Source organism: Apteryx rowi, unplaced genomic scaffold (genome assembly GCF_003343035.1).
Source record: "Apteryx rowi isolate R43461 unplaced genomic scaffold, aptRow1 scaffold_52, whole genome shotgun sequence".
Taxonomy (NCBI): Eukaryota; Metazoa; Chordata; class Aves; order Apterygiformes; family Apterygidae; genus Apteryx; species Apteryx rowi.
The window spans coordinates 3,113,825-3,141,214 of record NW_020450783.1 but is presented as its reverse complement, the minus strand read 5'-3'; the positions used below and the strand labels follow the sequence as shown (position 1 = coordinate 3,141,214).

The following is a 27,390-nucleotide window of genomic DNA, read 5'->3' as shown; positions in this document are numbered from 1 at the left end:
AACTACTTCCTTCAGAAGACATGGACAACACAGTAGTCATGTATGTTAAAAGCATACATAGCCTTCTGGTAGATGCTCAGCGTAATCCATTAATAAAGCCCACTGATGATATATTTAGATTGTGGTAAATTCTGTAGTACAAGGAGGTGTTTACCAGAGAGAGTTTACCCTGAAAAATTGAAAGTCTACATAAAAGAATACAGAATGTTAGGGAAATTAAATAAGACAAAAAATTAATTAGTCTGTTTTCAGTAACAGAAGTGCTTATGAAAATATAAATGAATAAGAAGTACTATCATATGAAAAGTGAAATTAATTAAATCCCCAAAGCTGAGAACAGTACCTTTACTATGCCACGCACAGAAACACAAACTGCTCTGAATCACAGCCTCCAATTTCACCTACAGAACAGCCAGAAGAAAAGTTCATGTTTGCAAAAACAGAAACTTGCAGAAGAAGTTTGATTTATAATAGGTCACCATCCATGCTAAAGCAACCTTCATCRTCTCATGATCGTTCAGTTAAAGACACATTTTGCTTATCTGCAGTAATGGCTATGCTGTAAGAGAATCTGCTACCGTCTCTCAGCACACCAGGCCCAGGACAAGGTGCTGCTTCTCGGCAGAGATGGTTTTACCCTTCACTGCAGGAAGCAAGGCCCCTTGCTGCAGGGGTCAGCTCTGTCAGGACGTTAGTAGAAACAGTGTGACTGTAATCTAGATTTACTCGCAAAGTTTGGTTAATCCTAGGGCTGAAAAAATGCTGTCAAGTCAACAAAAACACAGGTTTGGAGTAGAAGGGCTGAAACTATTTTCAATCTAGGATTTCATTCAGGTAAGAGTTTTGCCTGACAAGATAAGTGGGGAGACTTATGAGGTATTTCACTGCAGGAATAATGAAAGAAGAAGAAATAAAGAGGAGAARGCATAAGAGCACACTTGTCAGAACAGCCAAGATTTGCTCACAGTYGTTGGGTACTTCAGTATGTGAACGACGCCTTGCATCGATTTAAAAGGTGACTGCAAAAAGATTATACCATTGGTGTGCCTCTCTCCTATACGGCACGGGACCGGCTTGCTCTGCAGGAAGAAAACTAACCTCACCAGCCAATGCCTCAAAGGCCTCCTAAACTTTGAATAAGGCTGTCTGAAGCGTGTAGAGAAGAATGCCATGCAGCCTCCATCACCCTTGCTAATACAATTCCTGGCATGTAGAGTTACTTATCTACTGGGATAGATAAATATACTACAGGAGTCTAGTTTTCATGCCTCATACYGCACCATCAGGAAGTGTGGCACCATCTCCCCCAGGGAGTTAAGTGCCGTCGAAAACGCAGTGCCATGTATTCTAATATCTGGGATGTAACAAAAGATTGAGATGTGAAACAGGAGAAGCACTCCAAAGGCAGAAACACCTTGAAGTCCAGTACTCGGCCCTCAGCCTGAAAACGGCCTCTTGGACTTTCTCTTCTGTGAGGGAAWCACTGTCAGAGGTTTCCCAAGTGAGTGGTAGGACAGCACCCACATCTCACCTGTGAAGGGCCTGGAGACCTAAACTTGAAGAGTAAAAAATGACTCCAGCAGGATTCTAGTATCACTAGAGCTGAAACACGCAATGCAAAACCAGGGAATTAATGTCAAAGCACTCTCATCCTAGGCTGAAAGGAATTGCTAGTACTGGAGGACACAGCGGTATCTATATCTGTGGCTGGGTTAAAAAAAGAACAAAAATCTCCTGTCTTGGCTGTCTGTAACATGTTTTTGGACCGTCACAAACAGAATACAGTTGCTACTGAATGTAATAGCAAGTGTAAACAGTGTTTTTCTTATTTTTTTTTTCCTAGACTGACACTGATTTTCTGACTCAGAAAGAGATCGGCTCTAATGCTTATTGAATTTTTTGTTCTCAGTGAAACTCCTGGCTTCACTTTTGCTGTGAGAGCCTTCATTCCCAGACTTTGCTCTTAGGGTAGCAACAGCAAAACCCTTCCCTCTGTATCAACAGAATCACAGTGTTTCACAGGATTACTGCTGCTTTTTTCAGCCTGAGTAAAATGTCTTTGATCCAATACGGAAGTGGTTTCTCTTTGCTTTCTTGAAGAGGCACTAGGCTTTCCATTTKTTTTTATCTTCCCTGCTTACCATCAGCTTATATCTTGATCGACTTGGATTACAAACATAGGTCAACAAGWGGGATTACAGCATTTTAYRACTTCTGATCCATTGTGCTCCATGCTGAGCAAACAACCCYGCAAAGTCATGCAGTAGATGCAGTGTTACTTTAGACGCTACCYGTCTCCTCCCTAAAAAGAAGCGGTGTAGAAAAGCAGGGCAGCAGAAAGGATGACAGACATAACATATACAGTATTTTGGATGACAGAACATTATTTCTCCTCTTTAATCATTCAAAAAACAGTGAATGGTCTTGAAAACACCAAGCCTAGCRCTAACAGCATCAACTGAATGGAATTTGCATACTTTATCGAAGTACCGCTGTGGTTTTGGACCAGCTTGAATTGTTCCTTGACCCCTACCTAAGGCAAACTGGGCAGATACTGGGGGACGTACAGGCATAAAGGAGAGCGGCCAGTGTATGTTCCATGTAAGTAGTTATGGAGATGTGCTATGCTGAGCCAAAACCCATCCATCAGCAGTTTCACAAAAAGGCTGGCAACTCTCCCTGGGCCCTTYGAGTGCTGGACCTCGCCTGATCATCACAAGTGCGTATGTACCTACCTTCGGCAGTCTGGCAAGCGGGTCAGCTATTCAGCCCAACACATTAACCTTTTCACGGAGGGGGCAGGAATACAACCGCAGCCTCAGAAATGATTCTTACGCCATAAAATAGGTGTGATGGGAGCTGCATTTGGGAGGGGGAAGCCAGAAGGTTGCTGAGCATAAGTACATTTTGCCTTAGGGAGGGACGAAGGGACATAACAAGGCACCCTGAAAAGCAAACGGGCACTGTTTCAAAGTTACTRCAAACCCTTCTACACACAACTCTGTTCCAAAGCTCTCTAAAAGTCAAAAGGYACCAGTATATCAAAAGACTGTCTTCATATCAGCACCTTCCATCAGGAGAGAAGGATGGAATTTTCAAATTAGGATGATCAAATTGATGGAAGCTTCAGCGAGTTAAATCAAGGACTACGCTCTTCTCCACCCTTGCCTCTTCCTCTTAGATCAGCAAAAATGACCATCTCCCTTTGCAGAACACCACCTACTTAGGTTTTAATGAAATATTTTATAATGTTTGTATTTATTTTTCTCCACTCTCTCTTTTTTTTTTTTTTTTTTTTTTTTTACACCCCAATACTTATTTACATCCTGATTATTACGGAAAAGAGGCAAGGAAAAATTCTAAAACACTATATCCTCTTTTCTTTTCTGGGCGTTAATTTAAGGGACCTTTTTCTCTTTGGAAAAAAAAAAAAGAAAACCTTTAGTATTTAAAATGAAATAATAAAAAAGAGATTTCCAGAAACTAAGAGTGGACTATGCATCCCTGGTTCAAGCCTGAAAGGGACTACAAGTTTCTGGACTACAAAACAAGAGCAGCCTGCAAGGTTCCTCTCCTCTTTCATCCGGCAGGCAAGGATGCAGAGAACAGGGGGGAAAGCTGCTTTCATGCTTTTTAACTAACCTGSCTTACCCAAAATCTAAGTCTTCCTCAATCAGAGCTACTTTGCTCAAATGTAGAATTTTTGTATTCTGACCAGTTCTAGCTTTAGAGATCTGAGAGTCTTTGAACCTTCTGGCATGCTCATCTCCAGGAGAGGGGATCAGGCAGCAAGTCTCCCCGAAGCACACGCTCCTGCAAACTCGAGGCCCAGGTAGCAAGGCAGGAATTGTCACTGCATTACTTCCCGCACACAAGTAAGAAATAATAAAATAAGGAGGTTTCTAGATTTTTTGTATAACCATTGAAGTTATTGCCCTGTACATTGAGGGATATGTGTTGTGATATGGAATAGAAGGTTAATGAAACAGGGGACGATTATGTTTAGAATTTCCRAATGTTATTTCTGTAGAGAATTAATAGCACAGTTAGTCAAACTTTGATCTTGAGCTGATAAATTTATGGYTGTGCTTTAATCTAGAACTTTAGTGAATCAGGTGATTTTGTAGATCTGCCAAATGTATTAATCATTGCTAAGGTGCACAACAAATTCATACAGTCTCATCTACTTCAACATATTTCTTTACATCTCATCAGCTGAGATGTAATTCCAAGACATTAAAACAATGAACTGCATAACTTCTTACCCATATGGTACTTTACATTTTGAGAGTAATAACAAACTTATTAACAAAAAATGATTACATTTGGAATTGAGAATAAAAATAATTTTTCTTAGTAACATTTCCTAGTAACAAAGGAATTGAAATGGTTATTTTCTGCTTTCTGTTCAGAGAACACAGAAGCAGCAGTGCATCCATGACAGTCAACAAACATCTTCYATACTGATAGTATTCTTAAGGGAAGGAAGATTTACTTTGTTAACTTGTTGTAATTGTGTCTGGATGAAACAGAAAGTGTCATTAGATGACGCACAGTTACATCATTAGATTAGATAGAATGACAACGCAGTGATTTTTTCTGTGCATTTGTGCATAACGCAAATGAAAAAATGTGTCTTTAATTAAACATGTGTGTAAATACTTCAGCAGAAATAGAAACCAGAATAGGAAAATAGAAAACTAGAAAGGATTCCAGAAAATAGAAGAGGAATGTAGATAGTAGACAGCTGGTCTAGTGATTTCCACAGACATAAAAAAAAAAATCTGAGTTTAGTAATCACATTATTTCATTTTTCTTGAGTCGTATTTTAGTTCATGGAACTTTTGATTTTAGAACTGATTCTTCTGAGATTTTCTGTCATGAACTTTTTTCATCTAATATAACCATGTATGTACGTATGTGTATACATATATATATATAWAAATACGTATGTATACTTAGTGGCTTAACAAGTTTTCACAAAATAAATACGCATTTGCAGAATATATTTTTCAGTCTCCCAYTGGTGTGGGACAGAGCTATCTTGGATGGGTACAATGATCAAAGACATGAATGCCAGGTAACACAAATAAACTGTACTTCTAAAACTTGTTGAAAATTATCCTTATTAGTAGTTATAATCTATTATGGCACCTGGGATACAAAAAAAAATGCTAAAGATTAAAAAAATGACTTGTACTAATTTCAAAGACAATTCAGTCACTTGTAAATCAGGGTATACATTATCTGAAATAATCTCTGTTCAGTATACAAATAGCTTTAAATCAGTTTGTAACCATTCATTTTATCACCCTGCAGAAGAAAAACCTCACCTTTACTTACACCCAGGAATGCAGTAAAACAACTTTCTTCAGAAGGGATCGATCTCCTCCTGTTTCAGAAAGTAACCTAACTGCTGTCATAACTCTTCATCTGCACCTTGACGCAACTCTTTCGGTGAACTCGCGCTCCCTGCGCTTCTGCTTCTGCCCCCGCCTGCGCCCTCTCCGCTAACTCAGCCCGTGGCCAAGCCGACCTGAAYGGCTGACGGCTGCTGCCAGCCCGCCGCTGCCCAGACGGTCACTCCGGCCTTTGACGCGTCGGCTCTGGCCTACTCCAGCCTAGCTGGGATACGTCAGATATCACGGAACAAAACAGTCTTTATCATCGAAGACTTCTAACAAACTGCAGGACAAACTTTGTTTTTTTTTTTAATCTAATGCACAATTAAAAATGTGAAAGATTACCTTTGGCTTGGTACCTTCTATGGTTAACTTTTTGGGTGACTAAATAAAAAACACAGAGCTGCACTCTGGCTAATTAGTAAGAACCTAATGCACGACTTCTTACTGAAAAACAAAAAATGTTAACAAAAATGGTTTTTTTTTACATTCAAGATAAATGGCAGAGAAAAACAATGTATATAACATAGAAAGGGGAAAAAACAGAGAAAAAACAGTGTTATTTTCTGACTTTTAACTGACTATCTTTGGTAAGGGGAAAATATATTTTTTTAAACTACCAAAACATTTGATAGCATTCTTTAAAATATAAATTTCCAATCTGAAACACTGCTCCCTGTTAAGCAGCTGCAACAGATTTGAAGTTTCTTATACTCCATTTACAAAAAATACTCTTCTTCAGAGCCTTAGTTCCATAACCCATTCTTACTAAAATGATCTCTATCAACTATCTAGACAATGTAGCCTACACAGTAAATACCCTCTGTGCATTTAGTTAAGAGAAAAGCTCAACAAACTCAACAGCACCAGTGATAATCATGGAGAAGCTACTTCTTTGGAAGARCCAGGCCATGGCAGTGTTTACAAAGAGGCAAATTATGTCCAAACTGCTGAAATCCCTACTAAAATGCAAAAGAAGGCATGAGGCAGAGATGACTGTCTGTGGCAGACAAAAAAAAGAAATGAAGATGAAGCAAGTCATTAAAGTATCATAATCGTTTAGCATGTGACCCAGCAACACAGCATTTAACCTTGAAGGTACGGAAATCACACAGTTCTGACATGATCTGTGGAACTTCAGCAAAACAAAACAAAAGTCAGCAGCCTCATGGCAGGGTTAGTATGTACTTGTTTGCATTCATTGTCAGGAGAATAGTGATAATAGCACAAAAATCTCCGATTAAAATAAAAACTTCTTTCAGAAAGGCACTCTGCTTAATTAGTATCCTGACTGAATTTTTCAACCTCAAGTATCTCCGTATCTTCTTCCAAGCTATTCTTCAGAAGAAGACCATTCCCTCATGAGCTCCTTCACACAGATCTACACCACCACTCTCACACACAGGCGACACCTACAGAAGCAGGTTTCCTCTCTTTTCTTTTTAGCCATGTAAAAGGTGCGATCTCCATTACACCAGGGTGTCCTGAGAACAGTTTAGCCCATCCTAAAACGGTTGGAACAGACCACTCTCCAAGTGCYTGGTCTCTCCCCATTGGTTACAGATTGAGTCCAGATGATTAGCTTAGGCCAGAAACTTTTCAGTGGGTACAGCTGGATGAGCTAAGTCCCTTACATTTACACACTAGTCAGCTTGATTATGTCCCTGCTGTGTGTACTTCAAAGAATAAAGCACGTGCGTGGAACACAACCCCGGATCTCGCAATATCGTAATAGCAGGAGTCAGATCAGCAGCCTAAAGCTTATCTCCTGCCTGCTTTCCTAACTTGACACACACTGTGTTACCTCTACTGTTTATTTGTTTGTTAGATTATTGCAGGGTGTACATCCATGCCTTCCATTACATCTGGAAAGTGATCAGCATTTTTGGGTGCTACCAGAAATATGTAATGAAATAAGAATCATAATTAATAATCCATCAAATTGCATTTCTTATACACATCTTAAGCATTTCATTAAAAACATTCTAAAAAGACCAATATGTAAAACGATGTAGCAAAGGAAAAGTTGTCCCTAAAGGGAGATCATTAGTCTTTTCTTCCTTTCGCTGATAATGTTGTCATAGCAACAGCAGAAGAGAAAGAACAGTCTATTAACTTCACTTGGATTTATTGAGTTGCTTGTTCACTGTCGCCATTCACCACAAAAATAGAAGAGATGCATCTTAGTCTAAAAGAATGATGTCATAAGCATCTTAGGCGAAACATCTTCAAGTACTACAGACTTATGCTGGCTTTAGAAATATTCACTAAAACACAAACATGAGCATCCTGTTTGATTTCTTGAACACAGAATGATGATGACACTGTCTCTAAGAAGAGATTTTAATTATTTCTTAAACATTCATTAAAATTCACTGAAGGTCATAGATCTGGAATATAGACTGCAATTAAAACAATTTAAAACATAGTCAATATTAGGAAGGAAACAACACAAAAGAAACTTAAAAAGAACCTAACATAGATTTTCAACACCGAGGCTTGAGTCAATCCTGAATGTTAATACACCTTTCATGACTATGGTCCTGATTCAGGATGGTGCAAAAGGATATATCCATCATTAAAAGCACTTGCAGAACAGTGCGTGTGTTTGCTTAAAGCTAGGCCTGCGTTTTAAGTACCTTGTTAAGCTTAATACGATGAACATTCTCTAAAAGCATATAAATCTATTACTAAGACTACGAAGATTAGACAGCATTGTTCAAATTGTTTCAAACAGTTTCTAATCCTGTTGTATCASACCTAGAACATTTTCAAACAGCATGGATGTTACACTGATGTTGAATCCTACTATTCCTACTACTTTTGTGACTGAATTCTGTTAAAGGGAGTCACAGCAGATTACGAATTGTATTTCAGACTGTCAAGATTATTGAACTGCCCTCCCTAATCTTGATGGCCCTTAGAAGGCTCAACTATATCATTAGTTTAAGCCCATCTTGCCTCTTCCATTTAATTATTTAAATTTTTGCCTAATTACAGAATTTAACATGAAACTAGGTAACGAATGAGAGATTCTCTAAATCACACAGCTGTACTACATYGAGCAAAGATGTCAAAAGTAGAATAACTTCCTAGCTTTTCAGTTATGATGATGTAACCTAAAACTATGTACTGCAGCACATTAATTTTAGAGCAAGCTTTTGCATTAAGGTGATAACATGTTATACTCTAAGTTTGGATAATTACAAGGCCAAAGAGGGAGCTTTACTTAGCAATATATTGTATCACATAATTTTTTGTTGAAGCAAAGCAACAGAAGTAAATCAGGGCTAGCATAGTTACAGCAGGGCAAGAAAAGAAGGACTATCAAAATTAAGACTAAATACATTTTTATCTACCAAAAACAGGAGCAAAACATTCCAAAAAGCCAGAAAACACTGAATATCAATAAGCAATTATTTAACAGTATCCAAAATACAAGGTAGCAAATAGTAGAAACATGTAATTCCAGAATACTTCTGCACAAATAATAAATTAAAATGAGAGTTTTCGAGTAGATACATGGAAAATCTCTTTTACAGTTACAACAGTGAAGCATTGGACCAGGCTGCCCAGAAAAGTTGTGCAGTCTCCATCCTTAGAGGTTTTCAAGGCCCAGCTGAGTAAAGCTCTAAGCAACCTCATGCCACAACTTACCCTGCTTTGAGCATGAGGTTGGATGAGAGACCCTCTGAGGTCCCTTCCATCCTGAATTATCCTGTGGTTCTATGACTTCCATTCAAATAATACACGCTAAGTAAATGGGACAGCATACAGGCACACCAGCTAAATCTCTGGCGGACAGAAATTTCAGACAGGCAGGGAACAGAAATAGAAAAGCAAATGAGGGAGAAAAACAGGTGGCCTAATGAAAAAGAAAATTACTTTTTTAATTGCCATTCCTTTAAAGTTAAAAAGGCAATAAACATCAAGTAGTATTCTTGGATAAAGGATTAAGAATTAGAAAAAAGATATTTGCATGCGAGTAAATAATGTATTATAGACCAGGAAACACTTTAAACATATTGCACACAGAAGTTAATATATGAAGACAGAGATAGCAAAGAGGTAAACCAAACTATAAACTACAGGCATACCTCGCTTCATTGTGCTTCACTTTATTGCGCTTCGCGGATATTGCGTTTTTTACAAATTGAAGGTTTGTGGCAACCCTGCATCGAGCAAGTCTGTCGGTGCCATTTTTCCAACAGCATGTGCTCACTTCATGTCTCTTTGTCACATTTCAATAATTCTCGCAATATTTCAAACTTTTTCATTATTATTGTATCTGTTATGGTGATCTGTGATCTTTGATGTTACTATTGTAATYGTTTTGGGGCGCCACAAACTGCGCCCATATAAGAYAGCGAACTTAATCAATAAATGTTGTGTGTTCTGACTGCTCCACCGACCRSCCWTTCCCRCGTCTCTGTCCCTCTCCTTGGGCCTCCCTATTCCCTGAGACAYAACAATATTGAAATTAGGGCAATTAATAACCCTACAATGGCCTCTGAGYGTTYAAGTGAAAGGAAGAGTYRCATGTCTCTCACTTTAAATCAAAAGCTAGAAATGATGAAGCTTAGTGAGGAAGGCATGTTGAAAGCCGAGAGAGGCCGAAAGCTCGGCCTCTTGTGCCAAACAGTTAGCCAAGTTGTGAATGCAAAAGAAAAGGTCTTGAAGGAAATTCAAAGTGCTACTCCAGTGAATACATGAGTGATAAGAAAGCGAAACAGCCCTGTTGYTGATATGGAGAAAGTTTTGGTGGTCTGGATAGAAGATCCAACCAGCCACAACATTCCCTTAAACCAAAGCCTCATCCAGAGCAAGGCCCGAACTCTCTACAATTCTGTGAAGGCTGAGAGGTGAGGAAGCTACAGAAGAAAAGTCTGAAGCTAGCAGGGGTTGCTCCATGAGGTTTAAGGAAAGAAGCCGTCTCCACAACATAAAAGTGCAAGGTGAAGCAGCAAGTGCTGATGTAGAAGCTGCAGCAAGTTATCCAGAAGATCTAGCTAAGAGAATCGATGAAGGYGGCTACGCTAAACAACAGATCTTCAGTGTCGAGGAAACAGCCTTTTATTGGAAGAAGATGCCCTCTAGGACTTTCAYAGCTAGAGAGGAGAAGTCAGTGCCTGGCTTCAAARCTTCAAAGGACAGGCTGCCTCTTGTTAAGGGGTAACGCAGCTGGCGACTTCAAGTTGAAGCYGATGCTCATTTACCATTCCGAAAATCCGAGGGCCCTTAAGAGTTATGCTAAATCTACTCTGCCTGTGCTCTATAAATGCAACAACAAAGCCTGGATGACAGCACATCTGTTTACAACATGGTTTACTGACTATTTTAAGCCCACTGTTGAGACCTACTGCCCAGAAAAAAAGATGCCTTTCAAAATATTACTGCTCCTTGACAATGCACCTGGTCACCCAAGAGCTCTGACGGAGAYGTACAACGAGATTAATGTTGTTTTCATGCCTGCTAATGCAACATCCATTCTGCAGCCCATGGATCAAGGAGCAATTTTGACTTTCCAGTCTTATTATTTAAGAAATACATTTCATAAGGCTAGAGCTGCCATAGGTAGGGATTCCTCTGATGGATCTGGGCAAAGTAAATTGAAAACCTTCTGGAAAGGATTCACCGTTCCRGATGCCCTTAAGAACATTTGTGACTCACGGGAGGAGGTCAAAAATATCAGCATTCACAGGAGTGTGGAAGAAGTTGATTCCAACCTTCATGGATGACTTGGAGGGGTTCAAGACTTCCGTGGAGGAAGTAACTGCAGATGTGGTGGAAATAGCAAGAGAACTAGAAYTAGAAGTGGAGCCTGAAATGTGACTGAATTGATGCAATCTCATGATCAAACTTTAATGCATGAGGAGTTGCTTCTTATGGATGAGCAAAGAAAGTGGTTTCTTGAGATGGAATCTGCTCCCGGTGAAGATGCTGTGAACATTGTTGAAATGACAACGACGGATTTAGAGTATGACATAAAGTTAGTTGATAAAGCAGCGGCACGGTTTGAGAGGATTGACTTCAAYTTGGAAAGAAGTTGTATTGTGGGTAAAATGCTATCAAACTGCATTGCATGCTCCAGAGAAATCCTTTGTGARAGGAAGAGTCGATCGAGGCCGCAAACTTCATTGCTGTCTTATTTTAAGAAATTGCCGCAGCCACCCCAGCCTTCAGCAACCACCACCCCGATCAGTCAGCAGCCATCAACATCGAGGCAAGACCCTTCATCAGCAAAACGATTACAACTAGCTGAAGGCTCTGATGATGGTTAGCATTTTTTAGCAATGAAGTATTTTTTAATTAAGATACGTACATTGTTTTTTTAGGCATAATGCTATCGCACACTTAATAGACTACAGTATAGTGTAAACATAACTTTTATATGCACTGGGAAACCAAAAAATTKGTGTGACTCGCTTTATTGCGATATTCACTTTATTGCGATGGTCTGGAACCAAACCCGCAATATCTCAGAGGTATGCCTGTATTTTATCAAATATGTGCTCAATGCATTGCAGTGCCCCTCATAAATAACCAAAGGATAGTGGGATCTTGGAGGTCGAAGAAACTTGAAAAAACTGAAGGCTAGCATTTATTACTGAATTACAAAGGAGGTTTTAAGCTCTAACATAAAAGAAATAAAATAAGTTTTGAATAACAGATGCAGGTGCTAATACATGACTTATAAATAATTTGGAAAATTTAGCAATAAAGATTTTTGGTAAGAAAAGAAAAAAAGGTAACATCAACAGCAAAGGTAATAGTGTTACCGAAATAATCAGGGCATATGAAAGGGCTGCAGAGACAGAGGTGTGCCAAACAATTAAAAATAAAATGAAAGCCATATAAAGGAATTAAATAGCTAAAAAGCTGTTTTCTCAAGAACAACGACAGGAGAGTAATGACAGCAAGGGACAGAATCTTCTGAACAGCAGAAGACCTTGCAAGCAGGTCTATCAGCACAGCTGTGCTATCAGCAGAAGCATCAATATTTTTTAGAACATCAACAGCAAAAGAATGAAGGGTAAAATGAATGTATTGAAGAGAAGAGATTGAGCAAGCAATAAAGATGACAAAAGGATAAAGGAAATGATTGATTGTACACATACTGACACCATGAAGAATAAAGAGCACAGAATGAGAGAAAATAATAACGTTACGTCATGGAATGTATTTATGAGAAGAGGAAATAAATCATATTCTGGTATTTTCATGAATTTTTATCAGCATACTTTATTGAAAGAACAATCTTTATAAACTTATATTTAAGCTTTCGGTTCATAAAACTGTTGGGAAACTCGGGATTTTTGGGAAGGTGAAGGGGCACAGGATGGACTTCCTAGAAGTGCACTGTTTCCCCACTGTATTCTTCACTGCACCTGAAGARGAACAGAGTAGGTTCCCATTTTTACTGCATGGGTGAGGTGGAAAACTAGCACCAACAAAATCCGGGGCACAGAAGAGACATGCAGTAAAGCATTAGGAACACATTTCATCCCCAAGTTCCCAAGGCAATTAGTCACATAAGAAAGAGTTAAAGCTTTAAACTTAAAGGTGATTCTGAATTATTTTCACACAAATATTATTAGATCCTCATTGCACATGAATGAACACACTGAACCGGATGATTACTGAACTGATTCATGGCCTACAGATGCTAAATCCAATCCATAAAGGTTCTGGGGCACTGAGAGGAAAAAAACAGCTGATACATGAATAGTATCAAGCCCTAAAAGTTACAGAAAAAAATTACAAATCATTTAAAGCAAATCAATAGCATACATTACTCATCCCTTGAGTAGAACAATGCCTATGACAAAAGCTGAATAAAGCCACATCAATCATCATGCACACGTTTCAATTGCCTTTTAGATGCCCTCTATCCACTCCAATTGCATCTATCAATTAAGAAACTACGACGCAACATTATGGAGTAGGATACAGTCTTTCCAGCACTGTTCTCACAAATCACTAGCCATATGACATCTGCAAACCACTCATAAGTGATTAAATGTACATGTTTCTTTAATGATTTTACAAGGTAATCCACTTCTCCTGGAATGAAGTATTGAGAAATCACTTTTTTACTGTATGTCATTTAGAACATATAGCTTAAAATATGTAAACCTGCGAATAACACATGAAAAGCTATGGTAACCTCTAAGAAACAGTGGGATTTAAGACAGGTACATTCACTGCTTGTCTCCAGATCATCCTTGAGTCACTTAAAGCAAATTAATTTTAAAATAGCTTGATCTGTTACTAAAAGATTTATATAGAACTCACCTTTCCCTCCTGAGGGTCAACACAGGACTTGCTACTAAGCGGAAGAATGARATGCTCTGGTACTACCTTACCTTGAAAAGAGACTCTCCATCAGGCAATGAACCTTCTAGAATAGTATTTCCATTAAAAGCGCTCCACAAAGATTTACAAGAAAATGACTGAAATAAAAACAGTTTACTTGTTTTGTTTGGGGGATTTTCCTTTCATTATTCATTAAATGAATATAATTAACTGTCGTGTCTTTTTTTTTTTGTCTTAATTGCACTGCCCAAAGTATAGAGGTACAAAGAAACTTCATGTAACCACAGTAGTGGGAGTCATACTGTTATTGTCACTGAGGCATGTATTAATTTTAATGTTATAATTTCATATTTTTATGGCATATATTCTAATAATGTACTACATATGACTATTTAGAGCTCAACAGTGTAAAATGTCTACCCCATAAGGCCATCGTAATACACACAAGAATTTCCAGCCCAGTTGGCATTATATTCAATGCATAGAAAGACGATCTACCCTACAGACTCAAAGAAAAACATAGCACAAAAGACAGCTAAACTTTGCTTGTCAGAAGTAAACCTTTCTTACCCCAAGAACGAATTTAAATTAGTTGAATGAAAGGAATAAGTGCAGAATAAATTCAGAGAAAGATGCAGATCCTATTTTTTCATTAATATCCCATGCAAATGTATATTATAGTAACAAATACATTATTTTGTTTCTCTAAAGCTGATTAACTAAGTTAACATTGCTGTATTAATTTTATGAGCTTTCATATTTTATGAACTAGGCAATTTAGTGCACACCACAGCTCAAAGGCTGTATCATTTCTGGTTACAGAAGAGTCATTACAACTACAAATGATTAAAACGTGTGTGTGTCTGTCTCTCTCTCCCCCTCCATTAAAGCTAAACAGAACAGTTGTGCCATTTATGACACTAATGAAAAAGCAAAGGCTGCTAGGGCATAGAAAGGAAAAGAAAAAAATTGAAGTGGGTAAAAAAGAGAGAAAGTACAGAGAATAAGAATGTAAGTTAAAGAAAGGAAGGGAAAATACTCCAAGCTTTGCTTTATACATTACACTGAATTTCTTATACAGGATGTTCAGTTCTGTTATTCAGGTTTAGGTGATTTGGGACCAATCAGGAAAAAAAAAACCAAGTTCACTTCATATGTGAATTGAGTCACACACTTGATCTTGATTTCAAATCCTTTTTTGAAATATTGGCTTCCAGGTGTTTTTGGTCAGGAATCATGAGCAAGATGAAGGCAAATCTCCTAAGTTCAACACCAATTCTCAAAATTTCCGGTCAACTCTGAAAACACTTGAAATCCCTATAGGCATCCATTTTCAGTATTCTTGGTCTGCACAGAGATACTTACATCTTTACTGCACTGAACTACTTGGTGCTTATCCCATGGCAAAGCCTACTGAGACCCAAAGCAGAAATTTCAGTCCGGATCAGCAGTGGGGCTCAGCAGGCACAGTGCGCGGGTACCTAACAGGCTGCGCTCTGCCCAAAACAGAGGTAAGACTTAGGCAGGACAATTTCGACACTGCAGTATTGAAGTTCTTCAGTGATTTGTGTTCCTTTCAACACTTAAAATCCTGTGCTTTTGGAGACTAAGGTCATTATTTCTGTGACAGAAGGAAACAACATACAGCCCCAGCCATTAACAGCAATGTGTGGAAATTTATTAATAGAAATATTAATGCTCTTAATTGCAAAGAAATTTCTTATGCTTTCACTTCTTCTCTACCAGCTTGTTGGTTTATTTTGTCTAACTCTTCTGTTATTTTCAGTGGATTTTTTATGGTATTTCACTACTGAGCAGTGAAGTCTCTAAATTATTTCAGTCAATTCTGCTGAAAACTCCAACACTATCACATTTTCTGCCYCTCCATTACCAGGTTATTATTTTGTATTTCCATTTTTCATCTTCGTTTGTATCTGAATGTGGAACACAAAATTACAAAAAGAACTGACAGAATAACCGTAGAGTAATACTATATTACTACAGACAATAGAGTTCCATTTGATAATGTAAATGTAGATTAATAGTTAATTCACTTACCACTAAAATAAAAAGGAATATATTAATTCATATGAAAATTACTAGATAATTGATATAATATAGCCACAGTGACTAAACTACACAGATATGATCTAAATTATGTTTGAAAATTCTGAATCCATACTAAATGAAAATACCTCACTGAGATCAACTTTGTTAAATGAAAAGTCTGCACTAGTAAACAAAAGGGTCTTCTGTACTCGGCATGCAACAGTTTGCAATTTTGTGATAATTAAACTTTCCTTAAGGACTGAGCATACAGGAACAATACACACACACCTTTTTTTTTTTTTTACTTTTCTGCTGCTCAAGCTTGTTACCTGTACAATTATAGAGCTGTCTAGTCTGAAGCAAATACTGATACTGGGTAACTGAATGAACAAAGATTTTCAGCACAGACAGGTTAGTTTTGAAATAAGACGAACCGAAGTAGTTGGGGAAGGGAAATGGGACCATGAGACAATTTTCAATTATCACGAAAATAACTTTATTAAAAACAATCAGCCAGACTGGAATAAGGACTCAACACTTCTCCACATGCCAATATTCTACAGCTCCTGTAAAAGAAAAGAAAAGGGAGTACATGAAAAAATAATTTAGTGCTCTACATAGCGCATTGCCAATTTTTCCACACTGCTTACCCTTCTCCTCTGCTTCCAGCAACTACTGGCAGTAGTGACACTGTCTCTACTCATTCTAGGCATAGAGGACACAAAAAGATTTAGTTCACTGTCAGAAACATTAATTATTCTACAGAACTGCAGCATACAAGTGCACCACTATCATGGAACATTTATTGTGATACTTACCTTGTGTCTTCCGAATCCTTGCAGGGTTTACCGGATGAGACTTGACATCTATACAACACCTTCAAGTGGGAGAAGGACAAAGTAACACTGATTCACCATGGCTGCATAAAACATGSCACAGCTCTGGCGTTTGGACCTTCTTCTCCTGTAGCAAGATAACTTCAGGACACAGTAAACAATGCTCTCCTAATTAAAAAAAAACAAACTAGTAGCCTAACAACAAATTCCAAGTTCTCATGGACATGTAAGTATTGTACTTACTACTTTGAAGCCTCTTCCCAGGTCCTCTCCCAACTAGGAATACAAAGTCTGGCTGGCACAGCTCCCAGCAGCCGCCTCTGCCCCCTCTGACACGCAGAGCCAGCCTTTGTCCTGCTGGCCCGGTTCGGCAATGTGCCATACATACAAGTCACTGGCTATGTATTTTTGCATCTGGTTAAACTGCAATTGAGCCYAAACAGAAGTGTTCAACTTGGAGATATACCAGCCCCACAGAAACCCAGAGGACATGCCTAAACCCCAAACAGAACGTATGCAGAACCTGTATACATAATTATGTAATACAGCAAAAAAACCCTCTGTATGAAGATTAGCTACTGCATCCTTCGGCTGAAATTCAGTGTCAGAAGCACACAGCCTTTCTTCTTGAGGTGCCAATATAGCACAATCATTCTTACAACCAACACCAAAGCACACTGTACCTGGTAAAAGGAGTTATATGTCAACTCACCTGGAAGCTCATCTAAAGTAACCACTTTTTTAAGGCTTCACATATTCTCTTTTCTAATCCACAGACAATACTTTGGCCTTACTATTACCTACCCATTCAGCATTTAACGATACACAGTACACCTTTGCATGGAAAGGGACAGACTAATGGCTGTACATAGCATTCCTGATGACATATACTCACTTTTACAGAATTATATCCTGCTTAATACATGTAGAACCTCTTCCTCCTCCCAACCAAAACCTCCCACAGCAAAGCAAACAACACCCTGCCCAAGTGTGGCTCTCTAAACTTACCAACATACTGTCTTTACCAATTTTTGTTTTGCATTTCTGTATGTTTCATCATAAATGATTAGGAACTACAGTTACAGAAAGCAGAGGAAAACTTTGACAACCAAAGAGGAAGGTCATCAGGATGTTACATATATTAACATTATTTTATCCACACAGTCCACAAAATTACTATTTTGATAGGGGAAATGGCCATAAAGTGCTACAGGCACACTGTTATAGCACACCTAAATTAACCACAGGATAGAACTTATTCTTGTCTTTTAAAAATAATGCAAGTTAACACTTCAATTCATTTACTGGCAATGCAGAAAATGGAGATAAATTGGAAAAATGACATTCAGAGAAAAGTACAGATGTTATCTGTAGATGCTAGGTCACAAAACATCTGTGGCTATATCTCTCCTTCCCACTAAAACAAAGCCACACCATACCCCCAAAACAGAGTCAASAGGTTGTACAGCAGCCTTCAATATGTTCACCAGATGCACTTCAACCTTCAGTTCCAAAGWGCTTTTTCCCCAGTAGGTACAAGCACTGGCAGAGCTTCCTCCAGCCCCTGAGGAAACCTCAGTTTTATCCATTACTCTCATAGTACACAAACATCAGCTCTTTCTATGCAATTCTCTCTTCTGGTGCTCATGTCTCCAYCTCCAGAGGTGGTAACTGACCGTTCTCCCCAGCTAAGAGGAACCTGTGGGAAGTGCTGAAGCTTCAAAGCCGTTTCAGGCCTCCGGATGCTATTGTTATTTTGCAACGTACATAAAAGCGACAGACGTTTCACTAAGCAAACAAGAAGACAAGGTCCCAAGAGCAAAGGCCTTGCTAAGTTCAAAAAGGGAAAAATGAGAAAAAGGTACTGAACGTTTGGACAGGATGAAGAACAAAGGGACTGAAGGAGAAGTGACAACAACGGTATTAAACTCTGTGAGTATCAATACCTACCTGGAGACCCACTTTTACTTCTCCAGGAATTTATTTAAGTAGCAYAGTGATATGACGAAGTATTTCAAATGCTTATGATTAAGAACATCATTGTTTGACAGACACGCTTTGATAGTATCTGGTGTTGCTTGTGAATCTCTAATAACAGAGCTTGTACAAACAGAAGCACAAAACAGCCACTGCCCTATGCACCATACGGTCATAAAAAGTTTTCCTGCTTTATACTTCAAAAAGGCATGCAGGGAAAGCTGAACTTCATTTCTAAATGCATGTCCCTTAGAATACAAACATTCTTTGCTCATGTAAATCAACATGTATCCCCTCTTCCAGCGAAGACAGGAGTGTTACAGGGATTTATAAGAGTATGCTAAATTATAACTACGGCTAGGGCCATCTAGGTGAGCACCGGTATCCATTTTCATTGCCTGTTTGCTGCTGCGAGACATTGATGGACAGCTCATCAACTGCACATTATGAGAGCTGTGCAGGAATCAACAAACTTGCCTTTTTATTTCTTTGCCAAATAGCTGAAATATTGAATTTTTCAGTCTTGGTCATACTGCCCATCAGCAAAACCAACTTTTGTGTCCTGACAAAATCAAAAGGTATCTGTCACAGTGGACAGCACAAGGTCACAGACTAGATTTAGTTAACTCTATCATGTGTTCCCTGAGTCTTAGGCATGAAACCATCATATCACAATGAGGTGACAGAGAGAATCAGCAAAATGAAAATAAAGGATGTATCATCATCTCCAATACTAACAACTGCTCAGAATAATAAAAAGAATTAATACCTTTTACATTGTAGTCATTGCAATGAGAAATATAAAGGGTAATTTTAATAGTATCCTATTCCTGAATTAGTTTATTGCTCTGTTCAAATAAATATTGTTTAATGATTCCCCACTTACAAGGGGTATATCATTCTTATTCCATTGACTTCAGTGAAGTTTCTTCTAATTTTCTGAGAAAGGAGAATGAATTGCAAATAACATTTATTTCCTGAGCAAGACCTAAATACCATAGGTTCAGGAAGTTAAAAYGTTGCTAATCTGGTTTTCCAGATTCACACACCAGCTCATTCCTCTGCAACTGCTATATTAATTCTGCAATTTATACATGGGGAGATTAAGGTTAATATCATAACTGTGATTTTGGTTTATACAGCTGATATTGGTTTAACTGCTAAGCAGGCTGAAGACAACAACTATTTCACATCATGATTGTATTTCCACCAAAACTGTAGTGGCCTGCCTATTGTACCTGCCTGGGGCATTTTATTTTCATCTGCATCCATTGTATGTTACTGTTTCAGAACAAGGGACAAAGATTCTGGAGTATCAAATTAGGTGTTGTGGATGAATTGCTGAAATTGTCATGTTTGCTCATGTATTATAGTAGGTTATTCCAAAAACTCACTCACCTTCATACTCCACCCCTTAACACACCTTAACTCCACTTGTGTTCACTTTCATGAGAAACGAGTAAAATGAGTAAAACTGCCGAGTCCTTGTCTCTGGCACCAACTGCCTTGTTGCCCAGAGCACTGTTAGTCCCAAAGATCACTCCCAGGGTTTTGCATCTCCTTGTATCTTGTAGTTAAAACAATGATTTACTCTGCACCTGGGACAGGCACGCATGAGATTAGTTTCCACAACTCAGCTAATAAATGCTACCAGTTAAGCCAAAGTAATCTCTCATCCATATTGTGTTATCAGAGATATTTGGCTCTACCACCAATTTTTCCATCAGACAAAAAACAACAACAAAGCAGCACATTTAGCCCTGAACCACAGTTAACCACTTGGGTCAAAAAAATGATAATAAGCTACATATACTTATTTTCCTGAACTAGCTAATGCTAACAATAAATGAGTTTTCTCCTACAGTAAAAGCTACTTCTTGCAAGCTCTCATTTGTTACAAACGCTCCTCCTCACACAAGCATTACCAACAATGAACCTCTTCTCTTGATGTGAAACTGTTAATGCTAATACAATGATTTCCAGTTTGTTTGCAAGAACATCGTGATAATATTTGCTTACCTATGTGCTGGGAATTTAAATAAAACTGCATACCTCATCATTGGTGAGACACTTTGGGAACCATACGGCAAGATTCACCACTCCAGATCTAGTCTACTGTACTCTGGGGCCAGTAAACTTCACGGTGCATGCTGTGAAGTCTTGGTCCCCAGGAGCACAAGCTCATCTGAGGCCTGCACCCTACCGAGGGAGCTCTACATTATTCTCCTGTGCACCCAGCTGGGTTCTCTCTTAAGAGGAACCCAGGAGCATGGGCAAGGAGGAAGAAGGTCTGCACCCTCTTGCAACGGAGACAAGGTTTCTGTGTTATGCACTGCCAAAGGAGATGCCCATGAGAGCTGAGGAATCTAAATGCAGAAAGCCTGAAAAAAATTACTATGAATGAGAAAGTAAGGCCCAGAGAGATCAAAATACCTTGCCTACAGTCTTTCTGGAAGACCACATCAGAGATGGGAATTGAATCTAGTTCTCATGAGTATCAATCATATACAAGACTTCTTTCTTTTTCTCTGAGGTACTAGAAACTGTAGAGCATTTCAGAAATTTCATAAATCTTGTTCACTATGATTACAATACTTAAAAATATGTATTTAAAGACATATTGCCCCATACTGCCAACCCAGCACACACATGGCATCCAAGAGGAATTCAATAGAAGCTGCATGTGCGTACATCAGAAGCATACATTTATTGTTATACTTGCAATATTTTAAAACAGATACGCCACAAGAATCTGCCCACATCTCTCTCTCTCTCTAACACATATGAAGAAAAAGACACTGCAAACCAAGGCTGGCAACAATATTAATGTATCAGGCATGCATGTTTGGGAATTTACAATATCATATGAAACATAAGCTAGGTAATATCCAAAAGAGGGAGGGGGCGCAGGAATATGATAGAGGTTAACAAAACTGTCGTTGTGGTGGATAAACTGCATGCCTAACTCTTGTTCACCAAGTCCTGTACGTGAGAACTAAGGCTCAGTTGAAGAATCTAAAGGAGGTGGGTTTAAACAGCAAAAGCACTTCTTTATACAGCATGGAAGTAGTAAACTTCTGAGCCTTGCTGCCACAGGAGCTTGTGGCGGAAAACAGTATCGACAGGTTCAAAAAAGGATCAAACAAATTTGTGGACAACAGACCCCTGAAAGGACAGTGAAAAGACGAGGCAGGTATGTACACTCCCACGTCCTGGTACAACGATTCTGCCTTCTGGGCGGTCTGGCAAAACCCGGCGAGACACACGGGCTCACCTGAGGGCGCAGACCTGCGGGACCCGCCGCCTGTCTGCCTCAGGAGGGCTCTGCTGCAGACGGACGTTCCCAGCCACGTGGCTTGTTAGCTTTACCCACCGTGCAACGAGTGCAACCTTCCTTCATAAATCCGCGGTATTCACATACAAAACTAGTTTGTGCAAAAACTGTGAAAACACTTTTCAAAACTAGGGCAGGTGTCCAAATTTTCACTTAACTTTCCATATAGCATTTGTGATTATTTTTTCATTTTATGCAGTTACAAAACAGTTCTAACAAAAGGTGCAGCGGTATCTTCCCTTGCCTCCTTACTAGTTTTTAAAATCAAAGTGAAGATGTCAAATGCAAAAGTTTTGCTTTAACAGTCAAGGTTAACACTATTTTCCTCAAAGAACAGGGGAACTTCAAGAGCAGAATTTCCAGCCAGATGACAGAAAGGGAATTCCTAAAGCATATGAACCCGCAACTACAAAGCAAACCTCAGAAAGAACGTGCCCCGGCTGACGCACAATAAAGCCTGAGCTCTGCAACACTTACATGTTGTTATTTTTGGTAATTGGAATAATTCTAGCTTTCTCACTACTTGTAATTTGATTTTCTACAGCTCAGAAGTAAACTCATGAGAAAGGCTTTGCAAAGACTTTACTGACTTGATGAGTGTGTATTGCCACCTGATGTCTCTGCATACAAAGAAGTGCGTAATTGTACTTTGATATGTGTATAGTAACGATTCCATATTTGCTTAGACTTCCTAAGTAATTAAAAAAAAAAAAGATTGTAATAGGCTTTAAGAAACACAAACATTTTAATTTGGGTATGATTTTGGAACTTGCTTTTTTCCAGCCCACAGAAAAACACCTCAGGCCTCATCTTAGACTTCTATCATAATATTTCCAGTCTAGAGGCACGAGATTCCATTAATTTCTATACAATCAAGATGTGTTCCAATTTTACATATGATAATCAGCAAGCTTCTTGTATGAGGAGATTTCTCTGAGCCAAGACTTCAGAGCTTGGCTTTATTTCAAGCCTTAAAGAGACATCTTAAAAAAGAGGAAACTAAAATGCTCAAAACAAAGGTAAAATAATGCAGCTTTGCCTCATAGTACTTTCCTGCTTCCTACGGAAGGACTCATTATAAGACTCCTAAAACTCTAGACCTAAGACTCTAAGAACTCCTATATGTTCCTTATACTATTTCTTATAGTGCATATGCTTATCCTTCAGGTCATGTGCTTCAAGATTTCTGATTACAATTGAAATTAAGCAGTGAAACTGGGATATATGCAGAGCCTTTAATGTAACCAGTTCCTAGTTCTGTTACTTCCATCAATTCCGCTGGGATTTTAAAAGTTTCATGTAAAGCGAAATGAAACACTAAGCTTTTATGGTGCACAAAATCACAGAATAATTTAGGTTGAAAAGGACCACCAGAGGCCATCTTGTCCAACCCCCTGCTCACATCAGGGCCAACCTCCCAGAAAGACCAGGGCGCTGAGGGGCCAGTCCAGCTGAGTTTTAAAAGTCTCCAACCATGGAGGTTCCACAATCTCTCTGCAGAACCTGCTCCAATGCTTGACCACTCTCATTTTGAAGAATTTTGTTTCAATAACTAATTGGAATTTTTCTTTCTGAGGGAGCTTGTGTCCGCCACCTCCTGTCCTTTCACTCTGCACCTCCACAGAGAGTCTGATTGCATCTTCTCCGTAAGTACCCATTAGGTAGTTGTAGACAGAGGTGAGATGCTGTCTTAGCCTCTTCTCCAGGCTGAAGAAACCCCACTCTCAGCCTCCCCTTCTATGTCACGAGCTCCAGCTCCCTAACCACCTTGGCAGGCCTCCGCTGGACCCACTCCAGATAGTCAATGTCTCTTCTTTACTGGGAAACCCAAAACAGAAGACAGCTCTCCAGATATGCCACATAAGTACAAAAGTAAAGGGAAAAACCCCTCAAACTGCTGGTAACACTCTTGCTAATACAGTCTGGCATGCAGTTAATATTCATCACCGCATGRGTCCAATGAGACAACTCATGCTCAAAGTGTTAAAAGAATCCCCGTATCATCACTTACAATTATTAGGCTACGTTTTTTTCCCCAGAGCACTGCCTGAATTGTTGCCAAAATATCAACTCCACTGGACTGAAAATAAGAGTATTGAGCTCTTCTGTTCCACTGAGTTACATTTCAGCACTACTAATGCAGAGTCAAACGGACCTGTCTGAGACTGTTGTTCTGCAGGAACTCTGAGAAGGGGCTAACTATACTGTCCACTTCATCTTCTCCATCTGCTGACGTTGCCCCTCTTCTAAAAGTGATTATGTCCCATCCACCCAGTTTAAAAGCTGAGACAGGGAGGGATCTTCTGAAGGCTGAATGTGGAACCGACTAAGGAAATATGAGGCTACCCTGTATAGCAAACAGTGGTAAAGGAACTGTGGCAGAGCAAAACTTCAGAATATATAATTTTCATCTGGCAGATGGACTACACCAGACTTGTAGCAGCCTGGTTGTGCACTGGTTTTGTTTACAAGCTGCTCTGACTGGGTTACAGGGTTGCACATATAATGACTATGGCTGTTGCCCTGAGAAAGATAATTCTGGTTCTACTTTCAATACTGTTATTTTACAGTACAGGCTTATGAGTTCATATTCAGTAAATCAGAAATTAACCTTAAAAAAAAAAAAAATCAAAGGAGGAGATTTTTCCTTATAAATAAATAGGGCTTATCACACTGTAAGAACTGTGTCTTTCTCAAATCAGAGAACCAAAGAGCGAAACTGGTGACAAAACCATTGATCAAAACTTTCTCTTAATTTTTGGGTCTCCTTAATCTACCTAATGATTTTATCAAACAGTATTTTATTTCATGTCATTCCTAATATAAGCTCATGAACTTGGCAAGCTAAACTAACATCTGAAAAAACCTGAGCAGAACACAATATAAGTAAGCAACACATTAAAAAAGTAATTTTTATGACTTCCACATGCATGTGCAAGCTTTTCATTTGTGTTGTCAGTCATATTTAATGGTTTATGCAAGCTGTTTTACACAAGCGATGCACTAGTTCACTAACTTTGCTAAGGTCTAGCCTCAGCTTTGTAGAGGAAATTAACTGTTTTCTGCTGAAGAGCAGCAGAAAGGTGAAGTGTTGACCTATTAAGCCCATCAGTCCCTCAGGCTATGTGTACGACACAGGGCAGCATTTGAGTTGGACACAGTTCTTCCTTTCCAAACTTATAAGAAGTAATTCTTCTGATTAATTATTCATTCCTGTTTAAGTTTTTGCCTAAACTGAAGTTAATTTATTTGTCATTTTTCTTAAAAGTATCCTTATAAGTTGTCTGTTAAAAGCAAATGAAATGGTTCATATTAAACCTAGTTACATTTTAATATTGMAGTCAACACCAAATTCTGAAAAAATTAAGTTTAAAATTTACTTTCTTTTACATCAAGAAAGGCATTAACTCTTTTCTAAAATCTCTCACAAAATATTATTCCTCAGATATCATGGTATGGCCATATAATCTTTATATTACACTTCATTAAAAACAAATAAAACATCCAAACGTCATTATGTAGTTTTTAGCCCTCTAATAATGGACAAGTGAAAAACGAAATCCTGATATAATTTCAGATGTAACCAGTAAATATAATAGGAACTGTTCTCAAAGCCCAAATTCACTGATGGAGTTCATGGGAATCTTCCCATTAACTTCCAGGTGCTTTGGGTTAAGGTACCAAGATAAATATTAGCAAGTGGAAGAGAAATGAAAACTTACCCATGAATTCAATTCCTAAGTGGTCTGCTATACCCAAGAAAGCATGTAAAAGATGACAGAAAAAGAGAGGAAAATGTTAGAAACGGGACAAAATACAAACATCATCTTTACCGTCATTTGCAGAATTCCCTATTTCCGCGGCGGCGCTGCAGAACTCCGCAGGGGCTCGAGGGCCCGCTGCCGAGACGCTGCTCACGAAGGAAACACCAAACTCTGACCTTAGGAGGACGCTCCGAAGACAGAAGTTCAGGGCGCTGAGCTGTCGCACAAGGTAAGCGCACGGGGGAAGGACACGTACGCCTTTTCTCTTATACTTACACCTGACTGAGGTGCCTCAAGGCAGCTCCCCGCAGGAATTTATTCTCTCTGCCTCCTGAAAATCCTCTCTCAAATTCTTAACTACTAGCATTAGTTAGACAAGGCTCTTGCTTTCATTTCACAGAGATCAAAAACCAAAGAGATAAATGAAAGACTTTTACTGACTTCTCCAGCTCTCATTACTGTGCAGTGGCCACACTCAAACCGAACGTGCCTGCACAACTTCATACAACCTGTTTTATAACAGAAAATCGGACTTCAGGAAACAGGAGACATGCTGCCTACTTAGCCACCTGACTGAAATGTAGTAATAATTTCAAGGAACTTAAAACTCAAGCAAAAATTTAGAATATTGCCTGAATCTACCATATGGAGCTCCAAACATTTCAGAACTACTTTTTTTCACGACTGAAATTTGACTTTCATAGGCAGATGCTTTAGTGCAAAGGAGATTTAAATTAATACAAAACCTTTATTAATTTTAAGTTGATATAAAGTATGCTTAAACTGATACCATGTGATTAAATAATAATAATCAGTCCATCCTGCAGGATTGCAAAGGGATACAGCATCAGGGAAAATTATAACTGACTTTTCAATACTGAGTGTGTAGGGAGCTAAGCTTCAAATTCACATCAGAACTGCTGAAGGATAAACACTGTGAAAGTGCAAAACACCTACAATTCTCTTCTACTCTAGATCTGAATTATTTTCCTTTCCTATGGGAATTAATAAGAAGGTTTTGCTGAGGGGAATGAGACATTTTCCTTTAAATATAATTAAAAATTTTTTGAATTGCTTTTGTGTGCTTTTCAATTTATAGTCACGTTTCCTTAATATAGAACTGATTAATTTATGATTTTTCCAAGGTTTCCAAGAGCACTGTGTAGGGGAAAGAGGAGAGTAGGGAGAGAGCAGCAGGATTACAAAATACGATACTGAGCCAGGAAAGACACAGAACAAGACTCTGATCTTTTGGAGAGTGCTCGGAGCTGGGACGTACTACTTGGAAATTTGTAAAGCTCTTTGCCCCTTAACTAATATATTGCAACTTTCAAAAGTTCACTTAAAAGCTATACAGCAAAGTCAAAAGAAGGTTTTCAAAATACACAACAATAATTTTAAATGCTATCATATGAATTGTCAGAGCTGGTACCTAAAACACGAATGTGAAATATTAGGCTTTCTGTTGAAAACACTGGGAGTCGATCGCCTGTTGCAACCTCCGAGTCCTCCCGCACTGAGCGTCGGCTTGCTCAGGTCATTCACATAGAAACACACCGGTGCATTTCACACAGAGATACAGTTTTTACAAGAGCATGAGATCAGAAATATCAGAAGTGCATTCAACATATATTCAGAGATATGTACCTGCTTTTTCCTACAATTTTCTATTTTACATATATAATTCTATTAAACTGTGCACACCTATAAAA

At 38.7% G+C, this 27,390-nt stretch overlaps 1 protein-coding gene across 1 annotated transcript in view; it reads right to left on the bottom strand.

The window, feature by feature from the left end:
• The window catches only part of NRG3 (neuregulin 3), a gene marked incomplete at its 5' end in the record, with an annotated part of 270,577 nt that overhangs the window by 57,079 nt on the left and 186,108 nt on the right, over nt 1-27,390 (bottom strand). The window contains one exon of the mRNA XM_026080437.1: nt 25,637-25,660. Coding sequence (XP_025936222.1) covers nt 25,637-25,660 — 24 coding nt within the window. The remainder of the gene's footprint in view (nt 1-25,636; nt 25,661-27,390) is intronic.